General features: G+C 38.8%; 1 protein-coding gene across 1 annotated transcript in view; it reads right to left on the bottom strand.

Annotated features, from left to right (window-relative positions):
• The window catches only part of PKHD1 (PKHD1 ciliary IPT domain containing fibrocystin/polyductin), a gene marked incomplete at its 3' end in the record, with an annotated part of 306,709 nt that overhangs the window by 145,986 nt on the left and 134,631 nt on the right, over positions 1–26,092 (bottom strand). Inside the window, 6 exon segments of the mRNA XM_081943866.1 lie at positions 960–1,085; positions 2,305–2,499; positions 4,081–4,238; positions 4,546–4,724; positions 4,728–4,752; positions 22,592–22,781. Of these exon segments, the coding sequence (XP_081799992.1) occupies positions 960–1,085; positions 2,305–2,499; positions 4,081–4,238; positions 4,546–4,724; positions 4,728–4,752; positions 22,592–22,781 (873 nt within the window).

Genomic DNA, 26,092 nt, shown 5'->3' with positions numbered 1-26,092 from the left:
GATGTTGTAACAAACTGAAAAATGCACCTATATCTGGTATGTACAGAAAAAGTGAGTGGGAGTAGCAACAGATTTATTTTTATATGGAGTGGATGGTAGGAGACTTGTTACTACAAGAGCTATGGCAGCATAGGTGCTGACTGAATGCCATTTTGCACTCTCCTGTCACAGACCTGAAACACTAATTACTTTGTGATGAACATTTTGAAGTTGGCAGGTGTGAACATAACCAAAATCAATTTCAAAACGCACTGGCGGGGCTGGGGGATAAATAGAAGAAGTTGTAGTTTAAAAGTATCTTACTATTAGTGCTCCCCACTGAGATGGTGCAGGGTGAAGCACCCAGACATTTCCATTCTTAAAATCCCCCTCTGTGCTTGTATGTTTGTAATTGGAGACAGCACAAACATAGCTTCATCTCAGCTCAACCGAATTAGAAAAAGAAAAAGAAAACACCAAGAATTGTCCCTTCCAGCATTGGGCTCAGGCTGTGTCAAATGTGTCTTTTCATTTAAATATTCATTTGATGGAGAGACTTCTGCTCCGTGATATATTGAGCCAAAACATAGCTGTGATACCACAGTACGCCTTTTTGGTTAGCAGGCCACTGACCTGTGATGCTTCCACATTTCATCATTACTGAATGCTTCACAAAAATGTCTTGAACACTTGTTTGCATGAAAACACCAAGACATCCACTGAACCCTTATGAAAGCTTGAGAACCTGCTTTACTAGTGACTTCTATTTTTTAATTCTCTGATTTTATAAAAATTGCTTGAAATGTCATTTTCTTTTTTTTATACGAATGATTATTTTTTTACTTGAAAATAAAATCTCTGGAAACAGAAATGTAAAGCAAAGGGGTTGGGGAAATCCTGAGTGAAAAAAGTTTCTAAAATAATCCTTTGGGGCTGAAAATTTCTGCAAACCCTGTAATCTTTTTTTTAAGTACACTTACCTATTTTAATTCCATGGCCCATAATGTTGTAAAAAGTATTACTTTCAATATTGAACTCTGATATTCCTGATAGGCTAACTCCCTGAGCAAAATAATCCACTACAATACAATGCTGCATATAAGATTCTAAAAAAGCGAAAAAGAAAAAGACCTGGATACAGATCAGCAAAACTGAAAAGTGATGCAATTCCATAGTGTTTAAAAGTCTCCTTTTCAGCCAGAATTCCCATGACATATTACAGTGGATTTAAAGACAGCAGAGGAATAAATATTGTTCTGGTAGTGAGATGGGCAGCATATACATTTAATAAAATAAGATAAATATCAAAATTAGAATGTACCAATAGTTGTTTCAAATAACAGCAGAATCATTTCAATCAATTACATCAAATGGATAAAAAGCTGAGAGAAAATAACAGAAGTTTAATTACCAGCAGAAGTACTGAGTGAGTTTATGCATGGAGTTTAACAGACAAATTACCATCATTAAGGAAGTCCTATCAGAAGTGGAGGAAGCTTCCAGAAACAGGTTTTGTTTAGCTAAATCATTAACTAACAACAGCTTGTTTGTCCCTGGATGAAATTTAATAGGCTGTCTATAGCCAGCTTACTACTAAGTATAGATACATATACAGTTGATTAATTGGTCTCACCTCGCCTAAAACTGTACTTTTAAAAGAGATTCAGAGTTGCTGTCATTAGCATACTGGTGCTAAAACATACTGATACTGAAATCATACTGAGTATGATTAGCATATTGATGATGAAAACAGAGGAATAATTATTAGCTGCCAGAATTTTTTTTTGGGGGGGGAGCAATGTCACCTCCATAACTTTTTTCAGACTTTTCGTATATAGAATTAAAATAAACATCTCAATTGGCAGGCAGAATTCAAATCAGAGGTGGTATTCAGCAGGTTCTGACCAGTTCTGGAGAACCAGTAGTGGAAATTTTGAGTAGTTCAGAGAACCGGTAAATATCACCTCTGACTGGCCCCACCCCCATGTATTCTCTGCCTCCCGAGTCCCAGCTGATCGGAGGGAATGGGGATTTTGCAGTAACCTTCTCCTGGAGTGGGGAGGGAATGGAAATTTTACAAGATCCTTCCCCTGCCACGCCCACCAAACCATATCTACCAAGCCACACCCACAGAACCTGTAGTAAAACAAAATTGAATCCCACTATTGATTCAAATGTCCAGAACTTTTCTAGAAGTAATCATCCTTGTTTGCTTTCATCAATGATGTTTTGATTGTACTGAGATGCAAAATACATTTAAAACCCTGTTAAAGAAAACATTTAACGTAACAACCCCAATCGCCTCTAGAAATTAAAATGTCTTACTAATCATTTGAGCATTTCCAACCACAGTCAGTGCACTGAAATGCCTTTGGAAGGCTTGTCCTCTATGATAGAGCTGTACCCCTGCCAAATGTAGCAGGCTCTCTTCATCGTAATAAGATTCCACAATGACAATAACCCCCATGTTCTGAGACCCAGGTTTTCTCTCACTTCTCTTATAGAGGCACTTTGAGTTATCTGAAAAGTAACAAGGGAGGTAGAAATTATTTAGAGGTAGAACTGAGACTATTCAAACATCCCAGAGAAGAGATGAGAATTTCAGTAAATCACAAAGGAAATATGTAATCATCAGACTTGAAGTAATACTTAATAGGAATGGCAATCATTGTATGACATCCTTTAAGACAGAGGTCCCCAACCCCTGGGTCATGGACCAGTACCGCTCCATACCTATTAGGAACTGGGCCACTCAGCTCAGGTCAGCGGCAGACAAGAAATCAAAATCAAAACCACCACCACCGGCCCGTGGAAAAATTGTTTTCCATGAAACTAGTCCATAGTCCCCAAAAGGTTGGGAACTGCTGCTTTAAGCATTGTTTTTAGACAGCAGTGGCGTAGCGTGGGTTGTCAGCACCCGGGGCAAGTAATTTGCGCCCCCTAACCCGAGGGCGGCCCGACTGCAGCTGCCCCTTGGTCGGCATCAGTCAAGTGAGGCTCTCCATGCTGGCCTCCTGCCTTCCTCCCGAGGAGGAGCTTGACAGGGCAGCAGGAAAAGGCTTGACTGAAGGGAAGCAGGTGCCACGGGGGTGGGAGGCGCACCGGGGGCTTCGGGAAGGCTTCCCGGGGCGCTCCAGGCGGAGCGGGAGGACGCAGTGGTGTTGCAGCCGCGGGCAGACGGAGCGCAGCGCCGCTCTCCTTCGGCTCCCGCGGGGGCGGCACAGCGGGTCTTGGCGGCTCCGTTGGGAGGTAGGCGGTGAGCAGGAGGAGCCTGGGCGGGCCGGGGCCGGGGAGCTTAGTTCGGGGCCCGAGCCGGGCGCGGAAAGAGGCGGCCACAGTCCGGCAAAGGGCGGCGCGGGGCGAGTCAGTGCGGCCCCCCCCAGATGTTGCGCCCGGTGCGGCCGGCACCCCCTGCACCCCCCATGCTACGCCACTGTTAGACAGTCTCTTGTATCAGTGTTACTGTTACTGATACTCATTAAAACATTAAATGTAGAACGAAAATCATATCTACAAAAAACATTTCAGTGACAAGAATCCAATAAACTGTTTAATGTACTCAGCATGTGTCTCAAAAATTTACAAAAATATAAATTATTCCTACAATTATCTCCTTGATTAAAGAGTACATTGTGAAATAGCAAATCCAATGTTCATATATATTAGCATTCTCTTCCACAGTCTTTGAAGGGCACTCTTAATTAAGTAGTGTTTCATTTTTTTCTTCATGTTGATGCATATTTCTTACAATATCTCAAAATACTTTTTAAAATATTCTTTCCCTTTAAAACTGGGGAAGAAAGGTGTGTACATGAATCAGATTAGTACATTAATCTAAAGTACAAAATTATATTCTGAAAATGCCTACTTAATTTAATTTAATCCAACTCTTCCCGTTGAAGCAAGCAGAAAATGCCTCGGTTCGGTCTGCTTAACATTTCATATACTGAAAAGTGGATTATTATTTTGTTACCACGTACATGAAGTAAACTGGAAAGGGCCTCTGAAATAATGATAAAAACCGGAGATGTTAAAAACTACAATGCTCTGCTCACTTATTTACTTCTGTTGTGCATGGGTGTGCACTTCTTCCTCATTCACCCCCTGAAATAGCTGCTGCTTTACGGAGTTGCAGATGGGAAACTTTTTCACTTGTGACATTTCCTTGGATGACTAGATTCCTACTCAGCAATGCCACAACAGCTCTAAAAACATGATGCTCTTCAACAACCTGCTTCTCAGTAACATTGTAAGAATATCTATAGGATACATAAGAATAAATACTGATAGTTCTACCAAATTGTGTCAACAATTCCATCAATTGTTAAATGCCAGAAATAAGCTGAATTGAAGGCAGAACTTAGCCTTAATACATCCTCTAGCAGCATCAGCACTGATTCCCCTTTCCGTGATGAGTACTTAATCAGCAGACACCACAGTTGTCTGTATATGTCACTGTTCCAGCTGAAATGTAATTGTACCAATGCAGATCCACAGTTTTGTGAACTTCAAATTAACATCACATGAGCCTTGCCAACACAACACTGCCAATTCAGGCATGATTACCTTAGTGGAGATATAATGTAGAGATCTGTACCATTTATTTCCTTAATGGTAAGAATTTCTTTTGTCTTTTGAGTACCTTCAAAACTTCCTCCCCATACAACAACTTCATCTCCAGGTTTCCAATCCACAAAGTCCATTAAATCCAACTTTGTATCATTGGAGTATGCTGCTGATTTCAACTATGTGACTGATATTTTGGGACACAGCCTGAAATATTAAATAAGATTCAGATATGAGGAAAAGAAGGATGACATTTTTAATGAATATTAAGCACAACCCAACCAAATCTTTAGTGTTTAAGAACATAATGAGAACGATGTATGGATTAAGAACTTGCCTTTTACTCATTTTTAAGTTTTTAATATAATACTGCTTGCTAGTACTTATAAGTGAAAAATACTAAACATTTTCATTATGTACTATTTCACTTCATTAAAGTGGGTTGAAAAATTAATGTTCTATAATGGGTGTCAATCTCACAGCCTGCGAGCCAGATATATCATGCACTGGCCATGCCCACTCCTGGTTTAGAGCACAAACTAAGGAACACAAACTAAGCCCTGTAAAACATCCCCAACACAATATAATGCTCTGAAGAAAATGTTAAGTCATCCTAATACAAGGGCTGTCATAACGACATCAGGTTTGAATTCCATAACTAAAAAGGTTTGGCCAACCAATTATTTTCTTGTATTGTCTCCAAAACGTACAGTGGAATATACAATTTAAAATATTTTTCTTTTTCTTTTTTTCAGATCAGAGAAGAAAATAATCTCTCCTGGGATGTTGGTCCCAATGATGTGCTATTCCCAGTAGCACACAGGCAATATGAAGATTGCTTTCAACAATACTTCCAATGGCAAAATGAATAGCATAAATCCACAACAGAAGCCTAACTAAATTTCAGCAGGAATTATTTCCATATGTAGAGCATGTAATAAGGCAAATAAAAACATTTATACTATGTTTTAAAGGTGATTTAAATGTTTGTAAACACCACCTATCAGAATACAGAAAAAGAAGTTAGAAATTAAATACTTATTTTCCTTTTCCAAGCAGTTTCTTCTCTTTTCCTTTTAGTACTGATAAATAAAAATAAGTAATAATAATACAGAGGAGACTTAACTATTAAACTCAAAGATATATACTTTTTTCACAATACAAAATAAGTCAGTGTACTTTGTAACTTATCAATGTCATACTAAGTAACAACTATACCGTTGGGGCAAATCTATATTCATACCTACTTTGGAAATCATATTTCCAAAATAAATCATCCCAGCATTAATAGCTTTCAGTTTTTATTTGTACAGACACCACAGTACTTAATCATTAATTGCATTCTATAATGTATTATTTGTACTCCACAACAAAGCAATTAATTTAGTGGGGGGGGGATGTATTCCATTAATATAGACAGAAATGGTTAATCATAAATTTAACCATTCTTAATCAGAAAAAAAGTCTAATCCATCCCACTAAATGCAGTTTTCTTTAAGAAAACGATTGTGTAGTATTTTCACAACTTCCTAAAATTCAGGTTTTGATATACAATTCCCTAGAAGTATGAATTCAAGACACTGTTTTCAGGGAAGCTACTTCAGAGAGGAAAAAGGAGATCAAAGTTCTTCTATCCCACATCAATCAAAGTGAATCTGAGCAGATTACAAAAGCAATACGGGTGGTCCTTGTTTAATGCCACAACTGAGACTGACAATTCAAATGGCCTTTGAATTATCTGCTTATGATCTTTTCTCAGACCTGCAAAATTCATAAATATTAGGATTGATTGTAAAGTTACTTCTTCATCATCACCATCACCATCATAACTGTGATGAGGCACAAAATGAGGTAGTCACTAAATGAGGTCTACCTATAAACTACCAAATAAGGTCTACCTGTAAATCACCAAAGTATCAATGAATATCCACAATTCAAATTTATAACAACAATACATAGTTAGTGTACATTTCCTTGTCTATGTTGTACAATATGTATATGTTCCCGGATATCCTATTAGTGGCTTTGATAAAAGTGTCTCTGAGATGAAAGTACTGCTACAATCAGCTGAATTATGTAGTAAACTGTTCACTTTAAATATGAAAGCAGATTCATCTAGTTAAGGTTTGCTTGTTAGCATGCAAAGGGAAAATGTGTGGTTGGGATAGAATAGGAAGCTTGCTGGTGTATTGCTCATTCTTCCTGAACAAGCCAGACAAGTTCAAGGAACATGCTGGAATTTCCACTAGCCTCCACTGAGGATCTTCAAAGTGGACATGCAATGACAGAAATGACTCAGGGCTTAGTATTTTTATGGCAATGAAGAGCCTTCTCAGTTCTTTATATTGGAATATGAAATATCTCTTGCTTCTCCAACATTTAACACAGTTTTTGTATTGATTGATTTTAAAAAATCAATCAATCTTATAAATAGTAATACAAACCTTTTTATTTAAAGAAGTTGTGGAAATGATGAAATAGTGTGTGTGAAGTTGGCTTTATCTAAAATGTAAATTATATATATTTTTATTAGAGGATCAGTCAATTTCTATGACAGTTGCTGTCAGCCTGCAAGGCAGGCTGGGTCAGGAAACAATTAATCCAAGGAATACTGGAAGATCTGTTTTATTGTTAAAAGACATCATAACAGAATCTTGAAAGCCTGACAGTTATCCTCTTATACCAAAAAAAAAAAAAAATATCAGATAGGGTTGCACTACAACATAAATTCTACCTCTTAGTACTTGCTTATGAAATTATGATGGAAGTACAAAATGGCAGTGCCTGTAGCATGTCATCCCAATGAACATTTCATCACTGTGGCTAGTTGTGAACACTTCTGTTCATTCAAAGCCTAAAGAAAATACTGAAAACACCAGGCCCAGGACTGAATCTTGTAGCACACCACTTAGTCTCTCACTGAGGTATAGTTTCATATAAGCATTCTAGTAAAAGTCAGTCTAAAGTCTTAAGAGGCTTTTTCAAAGAATATTTCATTTTGACTTTATTTTATGCAGAACTTCATCAGCATAATACTTCAATGATATCCAACAATAATATACTGTATTATGCATCTTTCTATTGTCATGATCCGAAAAATGACATTGGATCCAAGGAGGCTATCAATGAAACTCTCACCTGAGGAAGAAAATTAGACAGGAAGTACAATTGGACAAATAAATTCATTGGTTAAGTCAAAGACAGGGCATCATATATATTGAATTGGGACGGACATTCAGGTGTGAAGATGGCAAGATAGGGGCAACCATTAACATATAAAGCAAATCAACTAATACTCAAAAGAGCATTTCAGATAAGCTATTAGAATAACAGTAAAGTTTATCCTTGGTGGCGCTGGGTGGTTGGAATTCAGTCTTGCAGCCTAAGTATGCCTATAGTCTAGTATTTGATCCTGAAGGGACTTGAAGTTGACTCAGCCTTCCATCTTTTCGAAGTTGGTAAAATGAGGACCCACGTTGTTGTGGGCAATATGCTGACATTTGTAAACCACTCATAGAGTGCCATAAAGCACTATGATGGGGCAGTATATAAGTCTAAGTGCTATTGCTATTGCTAGTATTTTCCAAGTGAAAGAAATTGCTATTTCAAGACCAGCTAAAGATAAGTCTCTTGAGACTAACATCACAACGTTAAGGTACCTTGGAGGGATTTTTAGCATAGCCCCTTCCCATACCAACATTATTAGATTTTCTAGGAATGCCTGAAATGAAAGATTCCTCCAAGAAGGGACAGATCTTATCATTTCTATCCAGCAGCAGAATAAGCAGATATTCCATTATAAAATAAGGCTACCTGACAAGTTAACTGAACTAAGGCCAAAGAGGTGGTCTAAAATAAGCATATATGATGAGTGGAATGGCCCTTTATAATAATAACAATCCTTACTTTACACTTACTTTATTTTACACTGTTTTAGAATAAAAGGCATTTTACACACATCATGTTATCTTTATAACGATCTTGTTATACTAATTCTGTTGATCCTTGTTTAAAATGCTGCAGGGCCAACCAGCCCTAACATTAGGCACATAGTGATAAGCTGAGTTGGACAAATGATTCTGGATGTCATGAAAAGGAAGCACATTGTTTATCATTTAATAAAATATGTATATATTTTTCCTGCTAGAGAAAGATACTTGTGGGAGTTTCTCATAAGTGTCAGAATTAATTATTCAGTTAAAGATATTATATATTGTGACTTGAGGAGAAGGTCACCATTTGTTATTCTACCTCAGGCAGTAAAATATCTTGGCCTGGCCCTGAATTTCTTACCCTTATTTCACATATTCTGTAAATGTTGTATATATTTGAGAAGCTACTGATTTCATCTAAATATTTTGATTTAACATAATTGAAGTACATTGATCCAATGTCCCTTCTATGTCTCCAACTCAGCCACCACTCATCACTCAGGCAACTAAGCAGTATTAACTGTTTCTTTTATTTTATAGAGTATAAAGGAAATAAAGATTGCAATCTAAAATCTCACCTGGAAAAATGCAATAAATCAGCACTATTCAAACACAAATTCTTGATAAAATTAGCATTATATTAAAAATTAACCACTAGGAGTTTGCCACACCAAGATATAGAACTTTGGTTCAGTAATGGTATTCTATTCTCTTCACTACCTGTTCAGTAGCTGGAGCATGCGCAGAAGGTCCGTGATGACGTCAGGGTGGATGGGCAGAGCCTCGCACCCAAACCGGTAAAAACCGGCAGCATATCACCTCTGCTTTAGTTCCAGCAAAGTATTTGCAATTAACATGAACTTGTATCAACTTTCCTCAGGTTGTTCTTAACTATTACAGCTGCAAAACATTTGGTGTGCTATGTTGTCTGTGAATGAGACTCAGGAGCTCACACTGAGAATCTTGAATTAAACTTTGCTTGGCTCATGTTAGTCAATTGTAAATGGCAGAGAATATAAGCCAATGAGTGATCATTTTCTCTGTCAAATTTTCCATTCACTAATCTTATTGCCCCATTCCCTAAGTCAGGGGTGTCAAACTCAATTTCATTGAGGGCAGCATCAGGGTTGTGTTTGACCTCAAAGGGTGAATGTAGCTGGAGTGGGCATGGCCAGATTGATGTCATTCATATTGGGTGTACCTATGGTGGCACAAGCATTCTGCCAGCAAAAATGGGCTCCCGAGCTCTGTTTTTGGCTGTGACGGTCTCCTGCAATCCTCTGCTGGCGAAAATGGAGCTCTGAAGGGCTGCCCCCCTAAGCATCCCGCAGCCAGATCCAGCCCTTGGGCCTTGAGTTTCATACCCCTGCCCTAAGTGCTTTGATCACTCCTTAATTAGATTCTCCCTTATCTTCATTGAAAAAAAAAGAAAGAAAAGGCAATGCATTTCCAATATCTCCCACCACATTCAGCATAGTCCATTCATTTCTCTGCATTTGAATTTTATCCCATGATTTTAATTGGCAATTTTGGCATCTTAACAAATGCACAGGAAAGTTCAAATGGTGCAAGGTGAACTCTACTGGTAGTGGAGGGGGAGGTATGATTCTTTGCATGCTGCAACACAACGTTTGTGTACATCAAAGAAACAAACTTGTAAAGATTTCCAGACTTCTCCACAATTGATCAAAACTCAGCTAAAAGCAAGGGAACAGCAAAGTATCCCTACAATTAAAGAAAACTCATCCAAAGAAATTGGATACACTCACTTAAATTCTCCATCACTGAAGGCAAGGTACTGTAAAAGAAAAAGGGCCTCATTTTTTCAGGCTAACAAGAATTTTTTTTTTTATTGGGGGCAGTTTGTGAAGAGCCAATAGTAAGGGTTAGGGTTAGGGTTCGGGTATACTCAGTCAGAATAGAGCTGGAAGGGATCTTGGAGGTTTTCCAGTCCAGCACCCTGCTCAGGCAGGAGACCCTATACCATTTCAGACAAGTGACTGTCCAATCTCTTCTTAAAAACCTCTAGTGATGAAGCACTTACAACGTCTGAAGGCAAGCTGTTTCACTGGTTAATTGTCCTCACTGTTAGGAAGTCTCTCCTTAGTTCCAGGTTGCTACTCTCCTTGATTAGTTTCCACCCATGGTTTCTTACCCTGCCTACAGGTGCTTTGGTAAATAAGTTGACCCTCTCCTCTTTGTGGCAACCTCTCAAATACTGCTATTATGTCACACCTAGTCCTTTTCTCTAGACTAGCCAAATCCTGCAACTGTTCTTCATAAATTTTAGTCCACAGGCTTTTAATCATCTTAAGTTGCTCCTTTTTGCGCTTTTTCCAAAGTCTCAACATCTTTTTTGTAATGTGGTGAGCAAAACTGGATGCAGTATTCCAGGTGTTCCCTTATTAAGGCTTTATAAAGCAGTACTAATACTAGAATACGGACACCTAATCTTTATTAATTGTAGAAATAGTCCAGAGTGAAAATATCATGCTATCAACTTTCTGAATTGTCACGGGTTAATTCACTTTGGTGGAGTAACAAAAAATAGCATTGTATTTGCAGAAACCTTCCCTGCCATTTTAGTTATTTTTAAATTGCTCTGAAGACGCCTTCATGTAATTCCACCTGTTTAAAACAAACTGGATTTCTTCCAAAACTTCAAATTGGCACTCATGGCAGCAAAACCTGGCCCTGATCATCTGTAAAGAACTGAGGGAGTAAAAGGACTTGAGGGACAGATGTTTATTCTGACAGTTTTCAAGACTATGGTCCCACCCTGACCTAAAATACCTTGGAAGCAAAATAATTACTACAGTTTATTCATGAGCAGTTAATACATATTATAGCAGTATAGGGTGGAAAAAATAAAGCTATCAACCACAAAGTTTATCTATTACTTAGATTTCTAACTAAAGAAAGATTGCTAGAGTAAAAACCCAAGAAATTAAATTTGTAATTATGTTTTTACCAAAACGTTTACAGCTGGAAATATTCCGAAATACAAAAAAATGGTTGTTCAATATAATAACTCAATTATTTAATTCATTTTCTAAATTATTAACTGAGCATTGATTGGGAGAACAACTTCTCTATAGCAAAAAGACTGTTTATATCAATGATACCAAAATGTGAAATTTTAACATAAGGTCTAAAAATAGACAAAGACAAGTTTCTACGGTTATACAATAAATACTATAATACACACAGCTTTATGTAGTACTGTACTGAATACATAAGTAATAGTGGTAAGCTCATGTGATATCAACAATACTTTACAGCCTTGTTCCCCAACCCCCGAGCCACGGACCGGTGCCGGTCCGTGGATCAATCGGCACCGGGCCGCCCGAGGAACTTTAAATCATTTCACTGTGGCGGGCGGCCGAGGCGCAGAGCATTGCGCCCTCCCAAGCCCGCCCATTGTTACACTGATGCTCCTCCTGGCAAATCACTGATTGGCCGAAAGGCAAACCTCACGCCATTGGCCGAAAGGCAAACCTCACGCCATTGGCCAAGGAGGAGGCGCCACGGGAGGACTGAGGACTCGAGGTCGGAGACGCGGGGACTGAAGAGAAGCTGCCGTAAGATAAGTGGGGGGGACTCAGCACTATCAAACGGAAAGAGGAGCAGCAGTGGTTTTATTAGAATGCCCTCTCATTCACCCAGGCCTATTGCACTTATTTAGGTCAACAACTCCTGGGTCGAATGTGTTTGTGCGGGTTCAGGCATAAGTGCACGGAGGGGGGGGTTCTCTGCTATTGAGGAGACTCGGCACTATGGCGCGATGATCTCTGTATTGAAAGGGGGAATGCTGGGGCATCTCTGTATTGAAAGGGGCATGCTGCCATCTCTGTGTTGAAAGGGGCACGCTGGCATCTCTGTATTAAAAGGGGCACGCTGGCATCTCTGTATTGAAAGGGGCACGCTGGCAACTACATTCGAGACAACAACTCTGCCGGTGTTCTGGATTAAAGTCATGGCGGAATACCCTGAGATTGCCACCACAGCACTTAAATCCCTATTGCCATTTCCGACAACCTATCTGTGTGAAGCGGGGTTTTCTGCAGTGACAGCAACCAAAACAAAACAATGGAATAAACTGGACATAAGCAACACACTTCGGGTGTCATTGTCTCCTATTACCCCCAGATGGAACCATCTCGTTGCAAAGAAACAAGCTCAGGGTTCTCATTGATTTGGCATTCTAGTGAGTTAAATAAAATAAATGACTTTATATTCATTTTTTGGTGTAGCTGTATTTTATTTTGAAGGCATGTTTAAATACAATTAAATTAAAATTATTAAATCAAAACAAGCGGGCCACGGAAAAATTATCAAACATTTACCGGTCCGCGGCGATAAAAAGGTTGGGGAGCACTGCTTTACAGTAACAACTCTGTACTCTTTTTTTCTGTCTCTCAGCATGAATGAGCAATCCAAAACTATAAAATAAATAGAAATAATTAAAGAAGGGGGGGAAACGGTAGAGTGTAATACCAAAGGGAAAAAAATGAATATAACTTTACATTTAGTATTTCTGGCATAATCTATCAATAAAACAAAATTATTGTGCTCAATCGTGATCAGATTCAAGTAAATTTATCTTTCACTATAAATTTTTTCAAACCTATGGTACCTTTTCAATTTTGTAAGACAAAGAAAGTTTCTACAGTTTTAAGAATCAATGCAATCCAATAAAAGATACATTTTAATTTTCCAATGTTTTTTAATAACAATCACAGCATCCAATAGTATAAAGTGGGTCAATTTCATATGTTGCATCCACTTATCAGATCGATTTTTGATGAGTTCCTCATTTAAAAGGAATTTAAAAGTTCCAAGGAGATTCACCAAGTTGAAATTTAAAATCATCTTCAAGACACCCTGTTGTGCTTAGAATATATGATTCAACTTCTGTGACAAGATTTGTTTATTATTAAATGAAAATATAGAGCATTCTACAAATGTTTTTAATAATCAGTGTGGAAGTTGGAAAGTATAAGCCTCTAGCACACATTGATCTGCCAAAAAGTATTGGGCATGATACAGACCTACATTGCCAAAAATAACTAAATTGTACAAGTATACAAAACAATGAATCATTAAAATCCTGAAGAAGCACAGAAGATTCAACTCAAAAGTGCTTTTCAGCAGCACTTACTTACTTTCCATGATTTGGGCTCTCAATGAGGTTGAATTGATTAATGAGCAATAAGAAAGGAATGGAAGGCATAGAACAGATTGAATATGAGTAAACTGAGATTAATAATATCAAGGTATCAAGTTTCATGACTATCAAAATTTACCTTTAAGGCTACATGCCATTTTGGAAATTCTACTCTCTGGCATGTCATCCTTTACTGAGTTCCCAATAACAAAATGCAGTATGCAATAGTGAAACAGCATTTACGCTGATACTCTGCACTAAAACTCACATGTCAAATTTATGCAAGTTCTTTCAGACCAGCCTGGATCAATTTTGTTAGAAAGGACAAAACTATGGACAAGGCCACCGAGCTAGTTTTCTCTTTGGAAACTTGTCAGGAGAGGTTTTTTAGGGAATACATATGAATAGTGTCAGAGACATTGATAAATTTCCCTTCTGAAACAATCAATAAAAAACCTTCCATCCTGTTCAGACTTCTATTGTGGATGCAAGGGCCATAATTACATTGTCAAAAATTCAAGTTACCCCAGCTGACTGAGAACCCCCTTAACTGTGACGTTGATTGGCATGCAGTTTATGGGCGGTGTGAAGCCAAAGGCAACTGTGAAAATTCTCAATCTACTCTGACCACCCGAGTGCCAAACTGCCACTCAGAGAGAATTCTGGGAAAACCTAGAGTCATATTAACATATCAAACAGAGAATCTGACACGTTGTTATTAAACAATCAGATTCAGCCATCGCTATGGAACAGTTCCTGCAAAATTTACTATTTGAAAGGGAAATAAGTGGGAATTATATTCCGTTCTGTCTACTCAGACAGCTAAAATGTTTCAAAAGCTTGTTTGCGTAATGATTTCAATGTGTGCTTAGGTACAACTATTTCAGAAATTCAAAAATGTTGTCAAACAGTTCAGCTTGTTTTATTCTATAAGCCAAGTTGATCCTAAATTGGCACTTGAATGAGTTTGGATTTGATGTAAGAAGCATGAAGGCGCAAAATAAATGTTCTCTTTCCTGTTTTATTTCAAGAGTGTGTGTATGTGTGCGTGTGCGTGTGTGTGTGTTTCCACTATGTTCACACTAAATAGTGGATTATATACTTTCACTGAAATTTAATTATACAAAATACACACATAGGAATTGTGCTCAGACCGCGTATAATTCTGCAGCAAGCCCAAGATTTGCGGCATCATTTCTAAAGTATTGAAAACCAAGAAACATTTCCAATAATGTCTCAGGGCCTCACTGCTCTCTGTTCTTCAGCTTCCTAACAGCTGTTTTGATTTCCCACTTTCTAGCCTCAGCTGCAAACCAATAGATAGAACTATTTTGAAAACAAAGTCCTATCTGGTTGTGTTTTTTTTTAAAGTACAAAAGCATAACAAAATATGTTCAGCCAAACCGGTAGTGGAATTCAGGCCTAGGTCGCAGAACCGGCAGTGACCCAGGCCTGCAACGCCCCTGAACCGGTTCCCTTACCACCACTGGACCGCCGCCATTTTGGTTTCTAGTGACTGCATGTGCACAATTCACTGTAAATTATTCTGCGCATGCACGAAGAACAATTTACATTGAACAGTGCGCATGTGCAGGTGAAGCAAGCGGGCACGCGCGTTACAGCCAAACCAGACCAGCCAAAGCTATACATCCATTGCTTGGGAACGGCTGTCAGGAAGAAGTATAAAACCCCCACCTTATTTCTGTACCATTCCTGTGCCCTTCCCTTACTGTTTGGTATTAGGGCTAGACAGCTCATTGTTGGGACTGGCTTAGAGATCTGAACCTGAGCATTTCACAGAGACATGGTAGAAGGGGAAAATAGGAAAGTAAGAAGTTGTTCATTCTCTCCTTTTGAAATATCAGGTAAAGTACAAGAAAAAAAAGGTCAATTTCACAGCATACATTCCCCAGTACTAAAGTCCAACCCAGAGTGCTTATTATAAAACATATAGGTTTTGAAGAAGCCAGTTCTTTATTATTCCAATTAGCATGCAGCCCTCACCTAACATCAAAACATTCTGTGTATCCTAGAATATAAAATTCAGAATTCTTGCTAGTGAACAAGAATATCTAGGACAGATGTAGGAAGCTTTGTTCTCTTAAGAACCTGCATGATATACAGGGTAAGAGCCAAACAACCATTTCTCTTTTTTTGCAATCCTCCTATCTCTCTTATTATTTATTAAGCTATTAAATTTATATGCCACCCATCTCAATCATGGGTGGCTTACAATATAATAAAAAGTTAAAAAGTGCTAAACACTATAAAATTAAAACAAAAAGATTAAAAGTTAAGAAACAAGATGAGGGTGAGAATCTTCCAGATCCTGTCAGCCACATCCACTGTAGCAGGCCCCTATTGGGAGCCCAAGGCCAAGCAGAAGAGCCAAGTTTTTAGGCTCTTCCGGAAGGCCAAGAGTGTGAGGATGGACCCCACCCTCTGATGGGAAAATATTGCAGAGGACCTGGACCTTTCCAGCTAAAATTCTTTGGCTTCTGATCTGAAGTAGGCACTTTCCACTGAAATGAGGGGGGCAGATTAGTCCCATCAAGATAAAGTGGTTCCTCATATATTCTTGTTCCCTTTTTCATTTGAGCTTTCCTGTGGCTGGTGATTGGAGCTGCTGGCTGGAAGGGGGGAAGCAGAGAGACAAAGAGGAGTAGGTAGAATCATATGTCCATAAACCCAAATAGTAATAATACATTCTGGATTAGTGAGCTTGAAATTGTGATTTTATTTTATTTCAAAATGACCGGTTTAGTTCAATGTAATAGCTGTCTTGCACCTGTCTTTCACAGTCCGCTTTTCAAATTTGGATACTGCCCCCTTTGTAAACAAATTACTAGTCTACATAAACAGATTACCAATCTAGAATCTCTAATTTGTGCTCTCCAAGCAGAAATTAGGTGTCCAATTAGGCTATTCCACTCTATGGAGATGCCACGCTATCAGCCCCCCCCCCCCCCTGCAAAGATCCTGCAGGAGAAGAGAAGTCTGGACAACTGTGGGATCTGGCAGGGTGAGAGCTGTGAACCATAAACACAAAGTTTTTGCTGTGAGCCAGCATAACAGATATAGCGCCCTTGCTGACCCTAATGGAGACACTAAGGAGACAGGTCAAGGTAGTTGTGATAATGATGACTCAAATAAGCAGGGGATCGTGGTCCAAAATGAAGAATTTACTTCGGAAAGGCGAAATGGGGAACCAGGTATCACACATCAGTCACGCAAGAAGAGCAAGGTATGCAAAAAGAGAAGTCACCTTCTGGTTGGTGATTCAATCATAAGAGATGTAAATTTAGGAAAGGATATGGAGGTTTTAAAAGAGGTCAGGTGTCTGCCAGGTGCTACTGCCGGCAGAGACAAGAGGCGTATTCTTCAGATAGTCAAGAATGCAAGTAAGGACTGTGATGTTGATGCTATTATACATCTTGGCACAAATGATCTGTCCCAAAAAGATGTACTTTCTGTGAAAAATGATTTCCAGAGCTTGGGGTATGAACTTAGCAGTATAGGTTGTAGGCTTATCTTTTCAGAGGTTTTACCAGGATATAAGGAACAGAAAGGGAAGGGACAGTGTGTAGCAGAGTTTAATGTGTGGCTAAAGGAGTAGTGTAAAAGGGAAGGCTTTGGTTTTATTAGTCATGATGTTTGCAGCTGGTCCAATAAAAAACTACAAAAGAGATGTTTTGCATCCATCCAAGAAAGGGACTGAGTTACTTGGCATTAAATTCACAGATTTTCTGGATAAACATTTAAACTGAACAGCGGGGACAGAGAATTAATTGATACAGAACATTTCTGTCCCCAGCAATCTAAAATTCATAGGGTTATCAGTGCATGTAACACAGATGTTTGTGCGGGTGAGATTATCACTCCCGCTGTCAGGCAAAACCAAGCATTTAATAGTGAGTGCCATACCATGTGCATGAATCATACAAGTGGCAAGAAAATAGGGGCAGTCCAGCATAACACAGGTTATGTAGGCAGTAAACACAGGATCAATCAAAATGGACTCAAATGTCTATACACCAATGCACAGAGTATGAGGAATAAACAGGGCGAATTAGAAATTCAAGTAAAAGAGGGCAGATATGATATTGTTGCCATTATAGAAACTTGGTGGGATGAAACTGACAAATGGAACATACAGCTAGAAGGATTTAAATTATTTAAAAGAAATAGACCAAACAAAAGAGGATGTGGAGTTGCACTATATATAAGAAATAATTACCTCTCTACAGAAATAGAGCACAACAATGATGAGAACTATCTTGAATGCATTTGGGTCAATATTAAAGGTTGGGGGAGGGGAATGACATTGCTATAGGTCTATACTACAGGCCACCCAACCAAGCAGAGGAAGTAGATGCACTTTTTGCTAGTCAGCTAACTAAGGTATGTAGGAAGCACACCACAATAGTAGTGGGGGATTTTAACTACCCTGACATCAACTGGGAAACAAACTCTGCACCAAGTGGAAGATCCAATAGGTTCCTAACAAACCTAGCAGACAATTTTGTTTCCCAAAAAGTAGAGGAGGGGACAAGGGGATCAGCCATATTGGACTTAATTCTCACTAACAGAGAGGAAATGATAGAAAGTGTTGAAGCCACAGGAACCCTGGGGGCAAGTGACCATGCAATATTGGAATTCAACATTATGCAAACACAAGTAGTAGAACAAAGTCAAACTAGACTCTTGGACTTTAAGAGAGCTAATTTCAATAAACTTAGAGAGAGCTTGGGAAGAATTTCATGGATGAGAATCCTCAAGAGAAAAACAACTCAAGAAGCTTGGGAAATTTTGAAAAATGAGATTACAAAAGCTCAGTCTAGCACAATAGCAATGAAGAAGAAAAATAACAGGTCCCAAAGGAAACCAGCATGACTTCATAAAGAACTCTCTGACAAATTGAAAGACAAAAATAAATAAATATAAAAAGTGGAAAGGGGGGGGGGCATAACTAAGGCAGAATATCAGCAAATAGCCCGAGCATGTAAAGATGAAGTGAGGAAAGTTAAGGCTCACAATGAAGAAAGGCTTGCCACAAAAGTAAAAAATAAAAAGCTTCTTCCAACATGTTAAAAACAAGAAAAAAGTTAAGGAAACAATTGGTCTATTGCTGCGAGAAAGTGGCAAGAAGGTGACAAGCAACAGGGAGAAAGCAGAACTATTTAACTCATGTTTTGCATCTGTCTTTACACAAAGGGATAAAACAGTCCAACCTATCAAAAACAGCACCACAAAAATCAGATTAGGAACACAAGTTGAAATAGGGAAGAAAATGGTAAGTAAGCACCTGTCTACCATAGACGAGTTCAAGTCACCAGGACCGGATGGATTATACCCCAGGGTTCTGAAGGAACGACAAGATCTCAGAACCACTGAACTATATCTTTCAGAGATCCTGGAGCACCGGGGAACTACCAGAGGACTGGATAAGAGCTGATGTGGTTCCCATCATCAAAAAAGGGAAAAAATAGATACAGGAAACTACAGACCTATCAGCCTGACCTCAATACCAGGAAAGATTCTGAAATAGATAACAAGCAACGAATTAGCAAACATCTAGAAGCAAACAAAGTAATAGCCAAATGCCAACATGGGTTTGTCAAAAACAGATCATGCCAGACTAATCTTATTGCATTATTTGATAATGTGACAAAATTAGTGGATCAGAGGAATGCCATCGATATAGTTTACTTGGACTTCAGTAAGGCATTTAATAAGGTAGACCATAACCTACTACTAGATAAAGTAGAAGAACGTGGGGTGGACAGCATCACCACCAGATGGATTCGTAACTGGCTGACCAACCGCACTCAACGTGTAGTCCTCAATGGAACTGCATCTTCATGGAGGGAAGTATGCAGTGGAGTACCCCAAGGCTCTGTTTTTGGCCCAGTACTCTTCAACATCTTCATCAATGATTTGGATGAGGGAATAAATGGGAAACTCATCAAATTTGCAGATGACACCAAGCTGGTAGGAATAACCAACACTCCAGAAGATAGGCTAAAGATACAGAAGGATCTTGACAAACTTGAACATTGGGCACTATCTACTAAAATGAAATTCAATGGTGAAAAGGGTAAGGTTTTACATTTAGGCAACAAAAACAAAATGTACAGGTACAATATAGATCAGCAATGGTGAACCTTTTTTGGCTCATGTGCCACAAGTGGGGGGAGCGCAGGGGGGTCGTGTGCAGGCATGCCGCACCATAATGCAATGCGTGACCCCCCAGTGTGCATGCGCGCACTACAGGAGCTCCCCCCCCCATTTAACATGGTTTTTTCGCCCTCCCCAGGCTCCAGAGGCTTTATAGGAGCCTGGGGAGGGCGAAAAGAGCCTCCCCCGCCCCCCCTGGAGGCCCACCGGAGGCTTTAGGGACCATCCGGAGGCTTCCCTGAAGCCTTCGGAGCACTCAAAATGACCCTCCAAGCAAACCGGAAGTGACTTGTTAACATCACTTTATAATGCCTTCGTAAGGCCACACTTGGAATACTGCATTCAGTTTTGGTCACCATGATGTAGAAAAGATGTGGAGACTCTAGAAAGAGTGCAGAGAAGAGCAACAAATATGATTAGGGGACTGGAGACTAAAACATATGAAGAACGGTTGCAGGAACTGGGTATGTTTAGCTTAAGAAAAAGAAGGACTAGGGGAGACATGATAGCAGTGTTCCAATATCTCAGGGATTGCCACAAAGAAGAGGGAGTCAAACTATTCTCCAAGGCTCCTGAGGGTAGAACAAGAAGCAATGGGTGGAAACTAATCAAGGAGAGAAGCAACTTAGAACTGAGGAGAAATTTCCTGAAAGTTAGAACAATTAATCAGTGGAACAGCTTCCTCCAGAAATTATGAATGCCCCAACACTGCAAGTCTTTAAGAAGATGTTGGATAGCCATTTGTCTGAAACAGTATAGGTTTCCTGCCTAGGCAGGGGGTTGGACTAGAAGACCTCCAAGGTCCCTTCCAACTCTGCTATTGTATGGCACTTTCTAATAGATATTTAACTCTCTCTCTCAAGTAGCAAACTACAGAGGAATGGAGGCTCCTTCATAGCTGAGAACTCAACTAATTTATTGTGGCGGGCTCTCAATAACCAGCCCATGGCCATAGTTTCACTCCATGTGTTTCTTTTCCAAACTGAAGAAACAAGAACCCCTTGGATTCCTGAGATGATTTTATATACCTGAGATCTGTTAGGTATTCACACCCACTTACGTTACATTATTTTTGTGTTTTGCTAAATATGGCTTTCTGTGGCCCCATTTTTGCTCCATTTCTGTCAGCAGCTGGAATTTACCATGTAATTTCACTAACAGAAGGAGGCATCACAACCACAGAAATATGTAAGTAACAGCTAATGCAGCCTTAGTTGAACAAACTGATTTTATTGAAAATTAACCGTAAGTTCAGAAATGCCAGATTCAGGGTGTTTTTGTCTGATGTTATTTGGCAGAGTAAGTGATGCAAATCTTCTGCCATTTGAAAGCAAATATTCCCTCCATGGCTAAATAAATCCTAAATAAATTTTAAAAATGTTCACTCTGTGCTAAATAAAGTCAGTCATCTCCTACCTCCTATATTTAAAACAGGAATTTCTGGTAAGGAAGTGGAACTTTCAGACACCCAGAATAAATACACAGAAACATACTGTCAGGGTTCCAAGTAACATCCAAAATTAAATCAAATTCCAAGGCAAAGTATTGCTCAAAGTTCCAATTTATTAAGAGAGTCATGTTGGCACATCTGGGAAAACCTGATTCTGAAAGCTTCCTGGTTTTCCCCACCCAGTTGAAAGTTCAAGATCTTACCCCCACACCCAGAAGTCCATCAGATGGTCCAATCTTCCACTGCCATGCTGGCAGTTCCACCCATCCAGTTCCGGTTAGGTGCAGAAGTACCAAGACAAAAGATGACCTTGGCAATCTAAAAGGAATTTTATTTTTGTTACATCACATCCTACTCCTTACTATCCCCTCCCATTTCCCCACTCTAGAAACAGCATAGTAGATAGAATTGTGGCAGGCCAAAGATCCCAAAAGGAACCTGGCTGCAGGCCTGACACATACATTCATTCATGGAGATTCTCTAACACACATAACAATCATCTCACAAAGACACACTTTTATTTTTCCATAGATTGTCTAGAACTGGCAGCACTTTCAAAAAGTAAAAGCAAACTATGACAGCAAAATAAAGTGACTACAGATTCTTTTGCAGATCCCTGTTTTATCTCTTGTCTTGCACTCAAGGCTACTATTGCTATGGGTAGTTCCATCCAGTCAAATGTTCATTATTAACTTGGGCATTGTTGGCATTTTTATTAATACCATTAGATTCAAAAGCACTCCAAATATGTTCCTGTTCTACTTCATGGATGGTTAGCCAGAACAGCAGCAGGGAATTACAAAAAGAAACCTGTACCCATACTGTAAATTTGCTGTTTTAAAGAAGGAAAAGAGCAAGATTCTGCATATGTTTCTGACGAGAGGTTACAATAGAGCTCAGATGGCGCTGATGGCCAGAGTGGCCAAGATGAGATGTCGTAGGTACAACTCACATTGTAAACCTAAATGGAGGTTGACACACCCATTTCAGATATCATGTCACAGTTTCATGTCAACTATCCATTGAAACTTAGCAACAAAATTTCCAGGAGGAAAGCATGTCTCAGCAGCCTCCTTTTCCCGCAACCAATGACAATTTAAACTGATGGACCTTGAATTTCAGAAATACCTGGAGGGCCACTTGTTTCTTGCTCTGCTCTAAAACTTGGCAGTATGAATTGTGAAAGCTAAGCACTTCCAAATATCTCATTATTTTTTCATTAAACCTGACCCATATTCACCACAACTATGAATATTATCAAAATACATATCCATTTGATAGCAAAAACTTTTCTATGTAACTCACCATGCATGGACATTTCTCACAGCCAGAAATTTCACTCCATATGGGAAAAGCTCTTCAGAATAGACGCTTCCATGAAGATGGATATGGGCCATGTCACAGAATGGCTTCCCGGGAGATCCAACCTGAAGTATTCCTCCATCAGACACAAGGATGGAATGAGCGTGAAGTTCTAGGGGACCAGGGCCAATAAATGCCAGTTTGCCATCTAAAGTGAGCAACAATAACACTAACTGTAAACAGTCATAAGATGCAATATCATTCACAGAGTAGTAAAGACTTGATTATTATGATTTTCAGTGAAGAAAGTAAAGTTGGTTTCCTAAAACTGGAGAACACATTCTCACAACTTGTCTCCAGAAGTTGTGGATGCTCCATCACTGAAGATTTTCAAGAACAAGATCGAACAATCATTCATCTGAAATATTATACGGTTTCCTGCTTGAGAAGGGGGCTGGACTAAAAGACCTCCAAGTTCCCTTCCAACTCCGTTATTCTTTTCTGTTATTCTGTTATTCAATGTAACATTAGAAGAAAAGATGCCAGGAAAAAAGATAACAAAATGTTCTTATTCTGATTTTTTTTCCCCCTCTTTGACTTTAGCATACTTTCTCCTTCTAATATAAGATCATATGATCATAGGGTTAAATTAAAATATATTTTTTAAAAATTTTGTATTCATTCAAGCTTGGAAATTTTGCCGCACTTAAATTTTAAATTTGTGCTTCTATAGGTACAAGTCTTTCAAGTTTCCCTCAACATTCCAGAATGATACCTTTTTGTGAGTTACTTCTCTGAAAAAGTAATTTGTTTTTATTTATTGTCCTCTATTCTTTGGCCTCAAAACCTGCCTATTTTGCTCCTACTGTTGCTTTCATTATCAAGCTAATATGACTAATAGTCTACAGATAACAAACTCGATTGCAGAAAATATGACTTCAGCAACAGAGTGGTCAATGCCTGGAATGCACTACATGACTCTATTGTTACATCCTCAAACCCCCATAACTTTAACCTTAAACTGTCCACTCTGGACCTCACCTCATTCCTAAGAGGTCTGTAAGAGGACATGCATAAGTGCACCAGTGTGCCTACTGTCCCCATTTATTTGTACCCATTTCCTGTGTTCATGTTCATGTTTATACTTATACCTGTTATCTCATACATGTTTGACAAACTAACTAACTAAATAAATAAAAATGAACTTTGTTTCAGTTTCTGCTCTAACTCTGTTTTCCATTTTCTTGGGATTCTGAATCACTGTGGCAATCCATATGCTGGGGAACCAAAATGCTAAATAAGATATTTTCCCTTTCAGAAACTTAATGATTGTTTGCCTATCATTGGCAAGCACACAAAAATATTTCTATTTGCTTAAGAATGGAAGAACCATGCTGAGCAAATTGATTCACAACGAGAATTAAGTAAACTTTCTCTAAATTAGTGTCTCAAAGTAGTACTTCTCACAGAGGAAGATTCACTCTATGTCACACTTTAGTAGAAAGATCTTCAAATTTCTTCCTAGCCATACGTGTGAACACACATTTTTTAACATGTACCTAGGGATGGAAGACCTCTGACAACAGCTGACACAGCCAATGTCAATGCATGTGATAAAGTACAATCATAAATATACTTTTCAAGTGATATTAAAAATCTAATTTCTTTTTTCCCCAGTGGGCACTTTTTTTCTCACTGTCATTTTTGAAAAATCCAGACATTACTAAAGAGAAAGCTAATGCCTGAGTGATAAAGATATCCGTAAAGTAAGAGAGAAAGAATTGCTATGACAGGTAAAGATTACATTCCAGTCTGTTAAGCTAATTATAACATTTTTCAGAGTTTACAGGCATTTCTATCTAAACAAGTAAATGACATATAATGTGTCTCAACTGCCAGCCTTCTGAACTCATCCCTTTCTGCACTTTATTAATTTATAATAATGTGCAGCTTTTGCTCTATAAGGATAACACACACATACGGACAACCTGCTTTCTTTTTTCATAGCACTTGATCTGTTTCCCATGAGCAGAAAATAATAAATGCTGATTAACCAAAGTATTTGGCTCCAACATTTCTTACTGTTTATTATGACTACTCAAGAAAGCAAGGGATAACTGTCGGGTTATCCTGAAAAATAAAAATGAACTCAACTTACAGTAATTATGAGGATTTCCAACCAAACTAAATATATAATTAAAATTCAAGTATATCACTTTGGTACAGTAAAAAGAGAGATACAGTATTTTCCATCATCTTTCTTTTTTGAAGGAAAGAGATTAAAAGAAACATTCTACAACTTCCCAGAAGATATCAAATCTAGGCATCATCTCAGAGAAGATTTATCTTGGATTGTAACAGCATTTTATCATTTGATGATAGAGGTATAGACCAAGATGAATTCTCTGCTGCCTAGAATCCATGCAGCATCAATGAAGCCCTACTAGGAAATGCATTAGTATCCTTGGAAAGGCATAGGTAATGGGACAGCAAATTTAATTCTCCCTTCTTCCATTTAGTCTTTGTTTTCTCATTCATGTCATGTTGGCACCATTGACATAGCAAATATTTATGCTGCTTATAATAACCAAAAAATATACACAAAAAATATCAGCAGGCAACTGCAATGCCCTTTTGGTTCAACTGAAAGTTTTGGCAAATTTGTCTGTCTGTCTGCCTTCTTTCTTTCTTTCTTTCTTTCTTTCTTTCTTTCTTTCTTTCTTTCTTTTTTTCTTTCACAAGAAAAAAAACACTTTTAGACATTTGCTTTTAAAAATCCATTGTATAGCACAAGGTAAAGAGATGAGATGAGGCAGTCTCTCTCTAAGGGAATGCAAGAATAGGTTCTTCTGCATACAATGCTTATAGAAGATCTATGGATCATAAGAGTAAGGACTTCCATCAGATATCCATGGAAATGGTATCTGAATATAAACTCTTTGGAAAAATTGAAAAGAAAGAGGAATTGAAATAGAAGCCTAACACATAATTTAGACGTGAACTTCCTATGAAATATTCAGCATGTCATTCCTATAAATTCTTATTTGTAAATCTAGTTATGAGAATTTCAGAGAAAACAAAAACACACAAGAAACCACCAAGACCACTCCCACTAACACCAACAGGGCAAGCCACTGGAATATGAAATGAGAATAAACCCCCACTCCAGGGGTGGGTTTCAACCAGTACGCACTGGTATGCCCATACCCATTCCTGAAATTTAGCGTGTCTTTCCATACTCGTTCTTCCGGAGGCCACATACCAGAACACTCCCTCCCCTGACCTGCCTCCTTACTCGCTTCCCCCACCCACTGACTCTGCACCAGGCTTGCCCCACCCAATCACTTCCCTTGCCGGAGAGACGATTGGGAGAAGCCCATGTGGCATGCACTCCCTTGTCTTTGACAACTGCCTGGTTTCCAATGAGGGGGAAGAAATCCATGTTTTTCCTCCCTATGCATCCCCCCCAATTGGAAATAAGGCAGCTGTCAAAGAGAAGGGAGAACATACCACGCGGGC

This window comes from Natrix helvetica (genome assembly GCF_964273705.1).
Source record: "Natrix helvetica genome assembly, chromosome: 2".
Classification (NCBI taxonomy): domain Eukaryota; kingdom Metazoa; phylum Chordata; class Lepidosauria; order Squamata; family Natricidae; genus Natrix; species Natrix helvetica.
This window is presented reverse-complemented; position numbering and strand designations above follow the sequence as displayed.